Source organism: Mustela erminea, chromosome 2 (genome assembly GCF_009829155.1).
Source record: "Mustela erminea isolate mMusErm1 chromosome 2, mMusErm1.Pri, whole genome shotgun sequence".
Classification (NCBI taxonomy): Eukaryota; Metazoa; Chordata; class Mammalia; order Carnivora; family Mustelidae; genus Mustela; species Mustela erminea.
The window spans coordinates 66,818,304-66,836,070 of NC_045615.1; the positions used below are offsets into that span (position 1 = coordinate 66,818,304).

General features: G+C 38.8%; 1 protein-coding gene across 2 annotated transcripts in view; it reads left to right on the top strand.

Annotated features, from left to right (window-relative positions):
- Nucleotides 1-17,767, top strand: part of EGF (epidermal growth factor) — a 97,725-nt gene that overhangs the window by 28,953 nt on the left and 51,005 nt on the right. For both annotated transcript variants that reach the window (XM_032333147.1, XM_032333146.1), the window contains exons 6-7: nt 11,129-11,254; nt 12,349-12,471. In XM_032333147.1, the coding sequence (XP_032189038.1) occupies nt 11,129-11,254; nt 12,349-12,471 (249 nt within the window). The remainder of the gene's footprint in view (nt 1-11,128; nt 11,255-12,348; nt 12,472-17,767) is intronic.

The window sequence follows — 17,767 nt, forward strand, 5'->3', positions numbered from 1 at the left end:
CAGGTGGCATTGGAGATATTGGCTCCAGCTGGTGACCAACGAACAAAGCCACAAAACTTTGCAAGGAAGACTACAGTAATTTGTTGGTTTAAATACTCCTTGGCTTGTCCATTTGGTTGGGCTGGTTACAGAGGAACTGGCTGCCATAGGAGGCTGAGCCCCAAGTCCACTTCACGTATATGCCAAGGGCAAAGGACTCTTGATTTCCAAAATTACTGTTACAGTAGCCACCATTAAATAGGTTTAAATTATGTTAGTGCCTGGTAGAGCAGGAATTCTTCATGTGCGATTTAGGGACTGTCAATCTCTTGATTGTATGGGTGAAGATGAAAATGTGCAATCGTCACTCCCTACGCAGGTGATGTAAAGCTGCTCTCAGCTTCTCCAAGTGCCTTCACATTTAAAGACATGCTACTTCTAGAGGCTGGCTAGTTCCTCCTGGATAGTGAGCTTATGATTTCAGCTCCTCTGGAGAGGTGGATGGTGGTCGTACTTTGGTTTGCAAGGCATTTAGTAGTGAGATTACTTCAACGGGCAAATGACTGAGAAAAATCATGTAACCTAGTTGGCCTTATGTTTTACATAAAATTTAAGTATATGCATGTGAGTACCAATAGACTTTCTTCATGCAAATGCCTAAACTATCATTTATCAAAACATGTTCTACAAAACACTGGTTCTCTGGGATTTAATGGGGTCATTTGGGGGCAAAAAAGTTTCAGGGTCAAATGATTTAGACATACTGGGTTAAATAAAATTCAACAGGGAGTCTTTTCCCCGAATGACTTCTCAGAATCATTCATATGGTCAAGTGCGTTGTTAGTCTCTAAGGGCCATACAACCTATGGCATTTTCCTCTTTTATTTTCTATGCACCAGCCCACTTGACTCCTGAATCTATTGTTTCTAGCCCAGACCTTTTTCTTGAGATCTAGACCAATTAAAAAAAGAGAGACTGAGGCACAATAACAGTTGACCTGCAGAGAAAATTGATTTAAAACATTGGGGATTTATTCATAGCATGCAAACGTGAGCAGCCCCAATGAACACTGTCCACCCAAGGGCAAGGGTGAGGTTTACAAACGAGCAAAGCCACAAAACTTTGCAAGGAAGACTACAGTAATTTGTTGGTTTAAATACTCCTTGGCTTGTCCATTTGGTTGGGCTGGTTACAGAGGAACTGGCTGCCATAGGAGGCTGAGCCCCACGTCCACACAGCAGAGCCACTGTTTCACCATCAGGGTGGTTTCCTGATGTGGTCACCTCATCTGGGCCACACCTGCTTGCTGTCTGCACCCTGCAGGCTCAGGGTCCTGCAATGGCTCTTGGAAAATTTCCTTATCAACGCCCGTATATTTATCTGCCTTCTGAGCCTTTCTGCTTGAATATTTTGCAAATGCTTTAGGCTCAAAGAAAATAATTGACCTACTAACTTTCACACCTTATCTCCCAAGCTTCAGTGTCCCCATCTCAATGAGTGGGGACTCACCTCCATCTCCCAAGACAGAAATCCGGGCGTGAGCCTTTCCTCACTCTTTCCTCACTCCCTCTCCATGAAATTAACCTCCAGCCTCTAACAATTCCCCTGCCTGCAATCTAACTAGTGGTTAGATTGCTGCCCTATTCGGCAGCAATCCATCCCTACATTCTACTTAATCCGTATCCCTGCCTCCCTTCTCCATGCTGCAGGGGGCATAACCCTTCAGAAACGAGAGCCCAATCATGCCATTTCTTGGTTAAAACCAATCAACAATTCTGTTGCCCGTAATGAAAATCCAGTCTCTTTATTTACCCTGTTCACTGCGGTTCGCAGAAGGTTCTCCACTGCATCTCTCACCCTTGTCTGCATTACATTCCCTGCAGCTACCCTGCTCAAAGATTTCATTTCCTCCCATAGAACATGCTCGCTCTTCCCCCCAGGCCTTCGTGGCATGTTCAGAAACATGTTTTCTCCTTCTCTGCACAGACTTACTCTCTCTTCATCCTCTGAGAAGTAGCTCAAATGTTACATCTTTCAGAAACACTTTCCCTGCCCCACTCATGGTGAGCCTTGGTTAGCTTTTCTCAGAATAACACATTTCCCTCACTTGGCACTTCCTGTTAGTCTTCCTTACTCCTATGAGGACAGGAGGATACCTCTTCACTGTACTCCCAGTGCCTAGAAGACATTTTACAAATAACAGTTTAAAAAAAATTTGCAAGAAGCTCAGAGATATGTTCCAAGTGTTTTGTATAGCCTATTCCATAACAGAAAAACAAAAGATTTGTTCTATTGTATAGAACAAATAAAAAAAAAACAATAGTTGAAAAAAGAAAAATGGATGAACACCCTTTGTCACTCTCTCCTCTAAATAATATCCTGACAAACAAATTTTAAAGAGGTATCATGTCTTAGTACATGTTGTCTTCCTTAGGTGTTGTAAGCCCCTGTCTTCCCTTGGTCTGACAGACAGTCTGCTCCCTTTGGTGTTTTATGACTCAATCCCCAATGTTTTAAATCCGTTTTCTCACTTAACTCTCAGTGTGCCTCAGTATATTTTTCTTTTTTCCTTGAATTGGTCTGGATCTCAAGAAAGAGGTCTGAGCCAAAAATAATAGATTTGGGAGCCACATGGGCTGCTGCATAGGAAATAAAATAGGAAAATGCCACAGACTGTATCATCCTTAGAAATAATAGAAATCATCACAATTATCGAGTGTGTAAGGAATTATCTGTGCTGGCATTACCCATATCATCTCATTTAATTTTCACAACAATCCTATGAACTAGGTGTGATTATTACCACTGTTTGATTAAAAAGCTGAGTTGCAGAAGTGCCATAATAGCGTGTTCAAGGTCACACTGTGGAGGAATTGGGATTTGAACCTAGGCAGAGTGACACCATACTTCTTCCCCAACCACAGTAAATAAATTCAGCAATATTTTATATAATGGCAATGATATTACTATTCTCTTTCATTTCATATCTTAGATTTTGCCTTATTTGTTCGAGGGAAACCTTTAATTTGGCATATTCTTATCTATCCATGGCCTCCTGGTGGTTAAATGCTTTGGTGTGCATAGATCATGGGGCCAAAATCTCTCTCTCTCTTTCATACACACACACACACACACACACACACACACACACACACACACACACACACACCCCCTTCTCTCCTGGCTGTCATAGAATTGGCCTCCCATTATTTCAAGCTCAACTTCCAGGGATTTTTGCAATGAGTTTTACTGCTCATTTATACTGCTATAAAAGGTTGATATATTTTTGCTTTCTTCTCTACTCTTGAGATGTAGATTCCAGTTTTATGTTCATAAGAGATTTTCCAAGACATATTCTTTGGAAAATGAAGGGTGTCTACCATCAGGACTGTGTGAAATACTTCAGATTCATTTCATGAACAAGAATATTGCTGAATTTCTTTGGTTCTAGATTTCATGAAGGAGAATTGCTTCCACCTGGAGATCTACCTGCTTTTGGAAGTGATAAGTAGAGTTAAAACTGCTCAGGTGGGACTCCAATTCATTTTGATTATGTCATTGCTAGAATGTCTACTGTAAAGCCTTGGTTATTTGGAAACCTCTAGAAAAGAATCATGCAGAAATTTGAGTATTTTTTCCTTACAATTGTTTTCCACATTTTTTTAATGGTGGTTAACTACACATAACATAAAGTTTACCATCCTAAATATTTTTAAGTGTACATGGAGCATCTGGGTGGCTCAGTCGTTGGGCATCTGCTTCAGCTTAAATCATGATCTCAGGGTTCTGGGATTGAGTCCCGCATCAGTGTCCCTGCTCAGTGGGGAGTCTGCTACTCCCTCTCCCTCTGCCTCTCCCCCCTGCTCGCTCTCTCTCATTCTCTCTCTACAAATAAGTAAATAAAACCTTTAAAGAGAAAGTATTTTGCAGTGTACAGTTCAGTGCCATTAAGTTATCCATACTGTCATGCAACATCATACTATCCATAACTCTTCTTATCTTATAAAATCAAAATTCCATACACGTTCACTGTACCATCTCCCAGCCTCTGGCAATCACCATTCTACTTTCTGTCTTTATGATTTCGACAGCTCTCAGTGCCTCCTAGAAGTAGAATTGTACAGTTGTCTTTTTTGTGACTGGCTTTTTTCACTTAGCATAATGTTCTTGTTTCATCCATGTTGTAACATGTGTCAGAACTTTCTTCCTTTTAAAGGCTGAATAATATTCCACTGGGTGTGTATATTACCACATTTTGTTTATCCATTTATCTGTCGATGGCTATGTGGGTTACTTCCATGTGTTAGCTATTGTGAATAATGCTGCAGTGAACCTGGGCATACGAATATCTCTTCAAGACTCTGTTTTCAATTCTTTCGGATATATACCCAGAAGTGAATTGCTAGATCATATAGTATCTCCTTTTTAATTTTCTGAGGACCCACCATACTACATTCCAGACAGTGGGTATGCCATATTACATTTATACCAACACTTATTTTCTGTTTTCAAATGATTTTAAATGATCAGTTCAAACATCCAAATCTCTGTTATTTCTCATGGAAATCTTGGTAAAATATGGATGGCTATATCTTCCTAAGATTATTTTTAGATAGTTATTGACATTTTGTTAATGAGTAGGATCATACAAAGATACATGCTGCTGGGGCAATCATCAGACTGGTTTGAGGCAAAGCTGGATTTTATTTTTATTTTATTTTATTTTTAAAGATTGTATTTATTTATTTGACAGAGAGAGGGACAGTTAGAGAGGGAACTCAAGCAGGAGGAGAGGGAGAAGAAGACTCCCCACTGAGCAGGGACCAGCCCGGGCTGATGACCCGAGTGGAAGGCAGATGCTTAACGACTGAGCCACCCAGGCACCCCCAAAGCTGGGTTTTAAATGCGAGTTTGCTCTGATACAAAATTGCTGCCCCTTGAAATGCCTTTTAAAAACTTGGAATGGTTCTCTATCACTTTTCTGTCTTCTTTCTTGCCCTCTACTCTCATTTTTGCTGGTTTCCACATGCCTGACTGTGGACTCTGTTTATTTTCTAATCTGAGGCATTTCTTTGCCATTTATTTGTTGAGGAAACAGGATCATTTGTCCTGTAGAATTTTCCACATTTTGGATTTTACAGAGATAACCCTATGGTGTCATTTAACATGATTCCGTATTTCCTATACACAGCTAGTTTGGATCTAGAAGCCTGATCAGATACTTTTTGTATGAATGGTGGCACTGGAGATAGTACTGTATGCTTTACTACTCATCAATCACACCAGGGGCCATGTGATGCCTAGTTGTGGTTTTTACTGTGACGTTCAAAATTTATCAGCAGTTTAGGTGTTGCAAAGTGGTCCATCCATTGTAAAGTTTCCCATCAGCCTTTCACATAATAGCTTTTGAAACTATTGATTATCATTGCCTAGAGCCTTTTGTCATTAGATATTCAAGGAGATGACATTGTATCACTGCTTATGCACTTGTTAGCTGACGAACTTTTCTACATCAGCTATAATTTCCCTGGGGAGGATCTTTTATAGGAAAAGTAAATTAAATATTTGATTCTTTCCTTTATCTGTTTTCAGAATAAAGGGTCTTTTTTATTTTTAAAGCATCTTGATAAACTCAGAGATTTAAAAAATATTTGACGTGTTTCTATTCATTGCTGTTAATATTTTGACACTCACATTGCACCATCTTTCTCCAGGAGGAGCCCCAAACTGAGGCTTCTAGCCTTTGTGGGAGAGATGACCAAGAGGGACCTCAGCTGCCCTCTCCTAGTAGCTGGCCCTGGCAGTCTGGAAAGCTGAGCTGAGGCTCTGTCTGGGCTCATCATGCAGTCCTTTCTGGGGAGTGCAATGGGAGTGGGGTGGTGACATGGGAGAGGCAGGGACACCTTGCATTTCCATCTTTATGCTAGGGGCTAGCCATGGTCACACTTGTCAGAAATGGGTACAAAACAAGAAATGACTGAGTGGGTCCAAGGGGCTCATCTGGAGTAAAAAGTCTATATATTTTTTTAAACTCTTCAGAGGCTATTGATTCTTAGAGAGGTTTAGATGAATGAGGATACCAAGTAGATGAATTCTGGCTAAGTGGCCTTTGTTTTTACTGTAGTTAAGAATTCCAAGAGACTATTCTTGTATTTTCTTCCTCATTATTTTCCATTAACAAGGAAGAATAAACCTATATTATACAGTCTGGGAAGGTGTTTGAGGAAATTGAAGAAGTCATTTATTCAGGAAACTCATTAGTGAGGAAGACAATAAATAAATGAAACAAAACATAACTAGGTTCTGGGGCACATGGGTGGCTCAGTTGGTTAAGCGACTGCCTTTGGCTCAGGTCATGATCCTGGAGTTCCAGGATCAAGTCCCACATTGGTTTCCCCGCTCAGTGGGGAGTCTGCTTCTCCCTCTGACCCTCCACCCTCACGTGCTTTCTCTCTCTCTCAAATAAATGAATAAAATCTTAAAAAAAAAGAAAAATTATAATATTGTATATATAATATATATTTATTCTATAAAAACCTAGCTATATATATGCACATACATATGAGTATACACATAAACATACACACAAGCGTGTGTGTATCTATCTATCAGTCAAAACATGGGTCTACAGCCAGAAGGCTTGAGCTTGCGTCCCAGGTTTACCCCTTATTGATCCTTAAGACACGGTTTCCTAATCTGTAACGTGAAAGATACATGTGCACTGCATAGCTCAAGGGCTTGTTATGAAAATTAAATGAGATAATGTAAATGATTTATAAAATGTTCTTTGAATTTTTTATTGTATGTGCTAAATACTAGGGGTGCTGATAATGAGGTATAAGAATGGTTAAAGGGAATGGGTTCAAACTGAAGATACTAGAAAGGCTTTCTCTATGAGGCGAGTCTTACACTGAATTTGAGAAAAGTCGATGGGGGGGAGCCCATCTACATTATTTCAGAATTGGGCCAGGGTGAAATCTACAGATTAACTCAGCGGTAGAAGAGCTCAGAGAGCCTGTGTGTTAGGCAGGCAGGTATCCAAGGCGCAATTGGTGGTGGACATTAATGCCATGATTAGGAGCTTTAATTTGATCTCAGAGGTAATTAAGCTGCCCTTCTGAGCTGTGGGAAGGGGTGTTATCTGAGGTCAGCAGCAGCTGGATGAATGCTAGCTTTGGCCTAATTTGAAGCTAAAGAACAGCAGAAGATTAAGAAGATTAAGCAAAAATATAGCCTTCAATCCTCTATGTTTTGCCACTTCCTAAAATGACCTTTTAAAGTGTTTAGCGCTTGGGGCACCTGGGTGGCTCAGTGGCTTAAAGCCTCTGCCTTCGGCTCAGGGCATGATCCCATGATGGAGCCCCTCACTGGGCTCTCTGCTCAGCAGGGAGCCTGCTTCCCCCTCTCTCTCTGTTTGCCTCTCTGCCCACTTGTGATCTCTGTCAAATAAATAAATAAATACATAAATAAAAAATAACATGTTTAGCGCCTGAATTCAGGTGCATCCTTAGCCTAACCATTTAGAGGAGAATAGTGATGCTGTTCTGGCTATCTTCATCGTTGAAGAGTGATAGATATGGCTCATGAGGACCATGCAAACCATGGGCACCATGGTAGCTTGGAAGGGGTACTGGGCAAGTGGACGCTGACTGTCTGAGTTCTAACACTAAGTGGGAAATTGTAGGAGAAATGAAATAAAGGAGTTAAGTTGCAGGTGACATGATCACAGGGTTTTTTTGGTGCATGAAGCCTATGTCTATAGTATACCCGTGTTGTGAAAGGCACCATGCTGGGTGCTGTTTGGGCTATAAAATGTGGATGGGATTCGCCCCTTAGCCTCAAGAAGCTTATTGGTTAATAGAAAAAAGAAGCATATTTACATCATCGTCATGACCACGGAATGAGTGCGATGATGATGGTAAGAGCACAGGTACGTGGAGGCGAGAGGTAGGAGAAAAGTACAAAAAAGTGATAAATAATAGTGGATCTAGATGAAGAATGCAGAATTTCCTGTACCCTGGATGTTAATTGTGTTTCTTCATTAAGCAGTTTGACTCCTTATTAACACATTATAAGCAGTAATTAGGGTTTGAGACTCTTTAGAGGTACAAACTTAGAGGAATTTACCACAAACATCTGATTCTGTATAGAACCATAAAATTTTTTTTTTTTTAAATAAGGGATCTCGGGCACTATTCCAAACTTTTATTTCATCTATTAAGAAACCAAGATGAAAGAGATCATGATGCGATGTACAGGCAGAACCAGAAAACTTGGTTTTCCTAGTCCTTAATCCTGTACTCACCTGTCATGCTGGGTTTGGTAAGATTTTTATGAGGGATATTGCTAGGAAACATAAGTCCTCATTTTTTGCGGGGGGGGGGGGTTACATCAAGAAAGTAGTAGCACTTTGGTGCCTTTAAAAGGCTGAGTCAGAGGACTGCTTCTTCACCTTGTAGATAGGGTGCTGTTGGATTCATGAATCATTTAATAAAGCCTATTAGATCTTCAAATTAAAAGAAATGTCAACTTGGACATTTCTATATTTTTATTGTTGTTATTCCCTTGCAAACTTCATAAAAATTAAAGTTTTAAAATGTTAAAGATTAAAATAAAAAAATGTGTTTTTTTTTCCTGACATTCAGAGTCGGTACGTTTGTCTTTTTTTTTTAAAGATTTTATTTATTTATTTGACAGAGAGAAATCACAAGTAGACGGAGAGGCAGGCAGAGAGAGACAGGGAAGCAGGCTCCCTGCTGAGCAGAGAGCCCGATGCGGGACTCGATCCCAGGACCCTGAGATCATGACCTGAGCTGAAGGCAGTGGCTCAACCCACTGAGCCACCCAGGCGCCCCACATTTTGTCTTTTAATCTTAGTCATTTACTTTTAAAATCTGGGTCATTTTATTTTTTCATTTTGCTTAGTTAAAATTTTAATATAAGAAGCATGCAGGAACCTGAAAGCAATGTAGCTATCTATACATGTGTGCTTGGTCTGGAAACCATATATAAGAAATAAAATGTTTGGGATCAATATCTAAGAACTATTCAGTGTAAATCTGAACTGATTCAGTAGGTAATATTGCAACAGTATCAAATACTCGGCAAGATTGATTTTGTATTTAATTCCATCATGAGCTCTGAATAGACAAGTTTAAAATAAGTTCACAGCACAGACTTGCTAAAAGGAGGTATTAATAACTGAGGGGAGGCTGGGATGTTTCATTAGTGCAGTAGGCCGTTTCTCAAAGTGTGTGTGAAGACTCTCCACAACAGACTCACTCTGATTAAGCTGAAAATGCGGAGTCCTTAAAGGGTTTTATTCTTGGATTCCAAAAAAGAAAAAAAAAAAAAAAGAAAGAAAATGCAAAGTTCTGAGGCTTTCTCTTGATGGACCAAGTCAGAATCTCTAAAGGGCTAGTAGTCTCAATGCACACTGGGGACATTTTCAAGAGGGCAAGAATAGGGGCGCCTGGGTGGCTCAGTGGGTTAACCTCTGCCTTTGGCTCAGGTCATGATCTCAGGGTCCTAGGATGGAGTCCCTCATTGGGCTCTCTGCTCAGCAGGGAGCCTGCTTCCCTCTCTCTCTGCCTATCTCTCTATTTGTGATCTCTCTCTGTCAAATAAATAAATAAAAATCTTTTTTAAAAAAGAGGGCAAGAATATGTATTTACTGTGTCATGGTGTTACTGGTCAAGAAGAATGTATAGGGACTTGTAAAAGAAGAAAATTGGTAGAGTCAGAGTGAGGAGACATCTTATAAGTAGATAAACAGAGACTAGAGGAAAAATCTTACATGGAAATGGTCTCAGCTTCTTGAACTGCGGAGCAAAAGCTCTTCCTGGTTTGTTGCTTGTGCCATTCACAGCATGTTTTTAGCAGCCCTTTCGTTGGACCCTTGGCTCTTCTCATTTTTCAGAGGCTCTCACTGATCTCAACCCTGCCACGACCCCAGCTTTCCCCTGCCGTCTGTCACCTCTTGCCAGAGTTCCGACCTCTCTATCTATTTGGGTCTTGAAATCTGCCCTCAGGATTAACTCTGTATTTCCCAGAACATTTTACAAAGGTCCCATCATTGTTACAATGGGCAAAAGTAGGAAGGAACAAAATTTGAACAGGGATATATGCATTACTAGTTTTGTCTCTTGACGCTGGCTCTGAAAATCAAAGGTGCAACATTGTCCTTTTGTTGTTCCACGTATTTGGCTAATCCAGTCCAAGCACCTACCTCACTAAGCAGATTTGACTATCTACTCTGGGTTGTTTTGTAAAACATGGAATACCAGCAGCAATGGACTCAGAAATTTGGGGATAAGACATAAGGCTGTGGTGTATTTTAAGTCTGAAAGATGTTGTTCTTTAAATAAGGATCCTAAAAGCAGCTAAATATATATATATAGATAGATAGATTGGACCTATAACTATTATACTTAAGAAAAGATGTTCTTAAGATTAAAGATTTTTTGTTTCTTAAAAAGATCTTTCATTTTCAGAATTTTTGTTTATGTGCTTTTTCATTTTTTTAATAAAAATAAACCGGAATGAATGAAATAAAGGGGATTAAGAATACAGTTCTCTTGATGAGCACTGAGAAATGTAAAGAATTGTATTTGTATAAAGATAAATGTATATAAAATAAGTAAGCAGAGGGGCACCTGGGTGGTATAGTTTAATTGCCTGACTTTTGGTTTCGGCTTGGGTGGTAAGCTCAGGTCATGATCTCAGGGTGCTGAGAACCAGCTGGGCATCAGGGTCATGTTCAGCCCAGAGTGTGCTTAAGACTCTCTCTCCCTCTACCCCTCCCCACTGCTCTCTCTCTCAAAACAACTTAAAAAAAAAAAAAGTAAAGCAGAATGAAACACTAAGTTGCATTTAGTGTTTATAGCTCAAGGAATGAAATCGCCAGCTAATTAGGATGTCCAATCCTGAGCGCTTTGGTAGGAATAATAAATTAGAGAAGTGGGCTGCCTCTCTGAATGCTTCAGAATCCAGGCTCATACTGCTTGGCTCCAGAGCAGAGCCACTCCGGGAAAGACAGCACCCCTACTCTTGTCACGGAAGGTATTAGACTTCCAAGAACCACAAAGGGATCAAGCAGTTTCCCTGTTACAATACATCTCCACTCCAAATAAACCATCTTCTCTTTTAGATCAGAAACTCTGCAAATGGAGGAAAGGTAGCTGCAGAGGCAGCATGTGTGGTCAAGGCTCTAAATCCCATTCATGCACGTGTGCGGAGGGATATACTTTAAGTCCAGATGGAAAGTACTGTGAAGGTAACGTACGGGGGGTGGGGTGGGGTGAGGGGTAGCTACCTAAAGTAATGACAGCCCACCTGAGCCAGTAGCTGGTCTTCAGTAGGTCCTCCAGAGCCTTGAAGTAGAACCAACTTGAACTTTCTTCCTCTTTTGCCCCAGAAAAATAATTTTCTTTTTCTTCTTTTGTGAAAACCTTCATAATAACTTTCAGATCATCTCTATGTGTTGTGTTCCTAGATCCAGTACTCTTAGAAGCTACTCAGAGCTTGATATGAGGCAGGGATTCTCTGAGGGGACTCCAGAGACCTCTGAGGGTTTCACAGTGGCAAAATGTTAGCATTTTCAAATTTTTAAAGGGAGTACAGTTCCACAGCTATCATTATATCCTCAAAGAGTAAGTGATTCCCACACCACATCTCATAAAAGTCTGGTAGGAATCTTGAGAAGCTATGTAACCAAGACTGTTTATCTATTTTGAGAATTCAGGCCCATTTCAGTGAACTAGGGAGAAATACTGTATTCTCTGTCCTGGGAGGTCAGTCCAGTGAGTTACTAATGAAAATCTTTCAATGGCTATAGCACACATTCAGTAAAGTTAGTTGGGATGTGATGTCAGGTAAACCTGACACTGAGGTGTAAGTTACCATATCCTGCTCACCTGGGACCAGTGGGAGAGAGCCATAGCATAGCAGCCTGAAAGCTGGGTTTCAACCACAGTGAAGCTGCTGGGGAATGTTCTACATTCAGGTGAAAGGTTCCTGTCAGCTCTGAGAAGGCTGAAGAGCAGAGCAGGGGATGTCATATCCCTATCTTGAACTTTCAAGAGTCTCCGCCTTCAAAGCCTACATCTTTTCATGGGAAATTGTGTTACTTTTTCCTGAAGGCAATTCTGGTATGAAAATACAGGTTTATATGAACGTATAAACTGAGACAGTAAAAATGGCTTTCATGACAGTCGAACTGACTTCTTTCATTCTTTGTGAGGGTAGCAAAAACATGGTCAGTTACAGCACTTCTCAGTGTGTCATATTCTACTTTGTGCTGACTTATTAGCAATATTACAATTTAATTAAGAAAATAAACATCTGTGTTTTATTGTTGTCATTGCATAGATGTCAATGAATGTGCCTTTTGGAATCATGGCTGTACTCTTGGGTGTGAAAACGTCCCGGGATCTTATTACTGCACATGCCCTGTAGGATTTATTCTGCTTCCTGATGGGAAACGGTGTCATCGTAAGTATTTATTGCACTATTTTCTTTCATTTTCAGTGATGTTTCTCAGGTGGCTATGATCTGGGTTACAGATAGCCATAGCCTTGATCAGCAGTATATATCAGAATTACTTTGATGTTTTATTATGTACATGAATGACATGACCGAAGACCTTTTAAATCAAAACCCCTAAGGTTGGGGAAATAAGTATATAAATCTCTCTGTATATACATTTCTTGTTTATTTATCCATATTTTCTTGTATATCTCTGAAAGATAAGCATGTAAAAACACAATCATGATACATTATTATATCTGAAACACTCGCTCTAATTCCTTGCTATCATCTATTATCCGGTCACAATACCATTGTCACACCTGAAAAAATGAGCAATAATTCCCTAATAACACCAAATGTCTAGACAGTGCTCAACTTACTTTAAAAAGTTTTTTTAAACAGTTGGTTTGTTTGAATAACCATCCAGACAAGAGCTATGTGTTGTATTAGCTTAATACTTCTCTTTTGTTCTACAGATTCCCTCACCTCTGTTTTTTTTCTCCTTGAAAGTATCTGTTGAAGAAACTGTTTTTTTCCTGTGGTTTCTCACATTTTGGATTTTCCTGATCACACTTCTGTGATGTCCCTGTCTTTCTGCAAACTTGTGGTTAGATACAATGCTTGAGCAGATTCAGCTTTGACATTTTTGACAGGATTGCTTCCTAGGTGTGTTTATACTTCCATCAGAAGACACATAGTATCTGGTCATTTCTCTTTCTGTCATCCATTATAAAGTCCCTTAATAGTCTTTTTTTTCTCTTTTTCCAACAAGTTCTGGCCAATTTTTTTTTTTAAGATTGTATTTATTTATTTGAGAGAGAGAGATAGAGCATGAGCATGGGTAGGGGGAGAGGAAAAAGCAGGGACCCTGGTGAGCAGGGAGCCCGATGTGGGGCTCAATCCTAGAACCCTGAGAACATGACCTGAGCCAAAAGCAGACACTTAACCAACTGAGCCACCCAGGCATCCCTCACCAGTTTTAATAAAGAAAAATTTTACATGATTTACTTTTCACCAGTCTGTTCTGGACATATTTCTTTCTTTTTAAAAAAATACATATTTTGTTTTATTTTTATTCTTTTAAAAAATTTCTGGTGTAATTAACATACAGTTTTATATTAGTTTCTGTACAATATAGTGATTCAACAATTCTATACATTACTCAGTGTTCATCAAGATAAGCGTACTCTTAATCCCCTTCACCTGTTTGCCCCATGCTTCCACCAATCTTCCCTCTGGTAACCATCAGTTTGTTCACTATAGTTAAGAGTCTGTTTCTTGGTTTCTCTTTTTCTTTTTTCATTTCTTTTGTTTCCTAAATATTACATATGGTGAAGTCATATGATATTTGTCTTTCTCTGAGTGACTTATTTCACTTAGTGTTATACCATCTAGAACCCTTCATGTTGTTGCAAATGGCAAGATTTCATTCTTTTGTATGGTTGAGTAATATTCTATCAAGTATGTACACCACTTCTTTATCCATTCATCTGTTGGTGGACACTTGAGTTGCTTCCATAATTTGGCTATTGCAAATAATATTGCAATAAACATAGGGGTGCATATATCTTTTTGAACTAGTGTTTTGTATTCTTTGGGTAAATACCCACTAGTGGAATTACTGGACCATATCGTAATTCTATTTTTAATTTTTTGAGGAACCTCCATACTGTTTTCCACAGTGGCTGCACCAGTTTTCATCCATACCGGCAGTGCACAAGGGTTCCTTTTTCTCTACAGTCTTGCCATGTTAGGTCCATTATTAAACGAAACGAGACTGAGACAAAGTGAAAATTATTTAAAGCTTTATTTTATGATAAGTATTAGAAGTTAGACTGATTGGTCAGGAGAATGAAACTGAGACAAGGTGAAAGTTATGCAAAGCTCTATTCTATGCTGAGCATTAGAAGTCAGACTGACCGTCAGGGCCGTCTCCAAAGAGAGCGACCCCTCCCAATCTTACAGGCTACCTTTTATTGGGTGAAACTGCAACCCATATCTTGGTATCTCAACCCACTGGGTTTGTGTGTCTCTTGCTGATTGGCTAGTTCCATCTGGTCTGGTGACTTGTTATTTAAGATTACCCCATAACAGGAACCGTTACAAACAGTACTTTTTGGGAAGGCTTAGTCAGTTAACATATTCAGTGTGAATAATAAGATTGTCGTCCTTCCCAAGATGGAGTCATTTATGTTTGAGCAAGACCTTCTCACTGTTAAAAACAGTACTTCATACTGATTAGATGTCTCCATCTGGCCTGACTCGTCCTTGTATTCTGGGCTCTGTTATCAGGAACTGGTTTCCCAGACTTGTTTCTAAGTAAGTTTCTCTTGAGGGGGAGAGTCAATTTAAGTTTACTGCACAAACAACAAAATGGCTATTTACCCAAGATGGAGTCCCTCTGGCTAAATAGGTCCTTAAAGCCAGAACTTGTTGTTTCTTATGTTTTTGGTTTTAGCCATTCTGACAGGTGTAAGGTGATACTTCCTTGTGGTTTTGATTTGCATTTCTCTGGTGATGAGTGATGTTGAACATCTTTTCACGTTTCTGTTGGCCATCTGTAGGTCTTCTTTGGAAAACTACCTGTTCAGGTCTTCTGTCGATTTTTAAATTGAATTATTTGGTTTTTGGGCAGTTGTACCAGTTGTATTTATGTTTGGGATACTAACCCCTTATCAGATATGTCATTTATAAATCTCTTCTTCTGTTCAGTAGATTTTTTTTTGTTTTGTTAATTATTTCCTTTGTTATGCAAAAGGTTATTATTATTTTTTTTAACGTAGTCCAGTAGTTTATTTTTGCTTTTGGTTCAGATGCCTTAGGTGAGGTATCTTGAAAAAATTTTCTATGTAACAAAAATTACTGCCTGTTCTCTTTTCCAGTGTTTTTATGGTTTCAGGTCTCATGTTTAGATCTTTAATCCATTTTGAGTTATATTTGTGTATGGTAAAAGAGAGTGGTCCACTTTTATTCTCTTACATATAACTGTCAAGTTTTCCCAATTTTCACCAATTTTTTGACATAATTTTTCATAATGTTCTCTTATAACTCCTTTATTTCTGTGGTGTTGGTTTTTATTTCTCCTCTTTTCATTTCTGAGTTTGTTTGAGTCCTCTCCCTTTCTCTTTTATGAGGATGACTAGAGGCTAATCAAAAAGTTCCCTTTTAAAACAGCTTTTCTTGAATCCCAAGATTTTGAACTGCGTGTTTTCCTTTTCATTTGTTTCTATGTATTTTTATTTCCTTTTTGATTTCTTGGTTTACCCATCCATGGTTTAATACCGTATTATTTAACCTTTATGTATTTGTGTTTTTTTCTGATTTTTTCTTGTGGTTGATTTCTAGTTTCATAGTGTTGTGGTCAGAAAAGATGTATGGTAAGACTTCAGACTTTTTGAACTTGTTGAGACTTGTTTTCTGTTTTAACATGTGGTCTCTTCTGAGAATCATCCATGTACACTTGAAAGGAATTGTATTCTGCTGTTTTAGGATGGAACCTTCTGCACATATTTGTCAGATCCATGCGATCTGATGTGTTAACAATGCCACTGCTTCTTATTGATTTTCTGTTTGGATGATCTAGCCATTGACATAAATGGGTTGTTAAAATTCCCCACTATTATTGTGTTACAATTGAGTACTTCCCTTATGTTTGTTATTAGCTGCTTTATGTATTTGTTGGGTGCATAAATATTTACAATTATTAATCTTTTTGTTGGATTATTCCCTTAATGGTTATGTAGAGTCCTTGTTTGTCTCTTTTTATAGTCTTTCAGCAGTTTGAATATATTATGCAACTTTCTTCTGTCCTGCAAAGTTTCTGCTAAAAAAAATCAGCTGATAGCTTTATGGGATTTCCCCTGTATGTAACTGTTTTTTTTTTTTTTTTCTCTTGTTCCTTTTAAAATTCTCTATCAGTACTTTTTGCTATTTTAATTATTACTGGTTTTTATTTGGACTTCCTTGGGTTGATGTTGCTAGGGCCTTCTCTATCTCTTGAATATGGATATCTGTTTACTTCCCCAGATTTGGGAAGTTTATAGCAATTATTTCTTCAAATAAATGTTTTGCCCCCTTTCTCTCTCTTCTCCTTCTGAGATTCCCATAATGTAAATGTTATTAGGCTTGACGGTATCACTGAGTTCCCTTAACCTGTTCTCATTTTTTATTATTCTTTTTTCTTTCTCCTTTACAGGTTTACTGCTTTCCATTAATTACCTTGTCCTCCAGCTCACTGATCCATTTTTTTTTTACTTCCTCTAGTCTACTATTTATTCCCTCTAGTATATTATTATTTCAGTTATTGAGTTCTTGATCTTTGATTGATTCTTTTCTATATTTTCTTTATCTTTGTTGAGGATCTCACTGAGATAATCCACTCTTTTCTTGAGTCCATTGAGTATCTTTATGACCACTACATTTAATGCTTTATTAGATATATTGCTTATCTCTATTTTTGTTTATTTCTCTTGCTGTGATTTTGTCCTTTTTTTTTTTTCAGTTGAGATATATTCCTCCATCTCCTCACTTTGCCTAATTCTCTATATCTATTTTTTTTCCTTTTTTTAAAAAAATTAAGCTTTTTATTTATTTATTTGGGAAAGGGAGAGAGCATGAGTGGGAAGGACAGAGGGAGAAAACATTGAAGCAGACTGCATGCTGAGTGTAGAGCTCCATGTGGAACTTGATCCCACGACCCTGAGATCATGACCTGAGCCAAAACTAAGAGCTGGATGCTCAATCAACTGCGGCACACAGATGCCCCATTTCTGTTTCTCTGTGTTAGGAAAGTCATCTGTGTCTCCTGCTCCTGAAAGTAGTGGCCTTATGAAGAGGAGGTCCTATAGTCCTCTGCAGTGCAGTGTCCCTTGTTCACCAGAAACTGGCACTTTAGGGGTGTCTTCTATGTGTGTCGGGTGTGCCCTGTTGTAACTGAGCCTTGTTTACCTTTAGTTCAATTATCAGCAATGGCTCTTTTCACCTCTTCACCTGTTGTGGAAAGGATTTTGTTTCTATGTTGTTCTTTTATTGTTGTTGTTGGTCATGATAAGTGTACTCTTTAATCCCTATCACCTATTTGACCCATCTCTCCACCCAACTCCCCTCTGGTAACCATCAGTTTGTTCTCTGTAGTTAATAGTCTGTTTCTTGGTTTGTCTTTCTCTCTCTCTTTTTTCCTTTGTTCAATTGTTTTGTTTCTTATATTCTACATAAGAGTGAAATCAAATGGTGTTCATCTTTCTCTGACCTATTTTGCTTA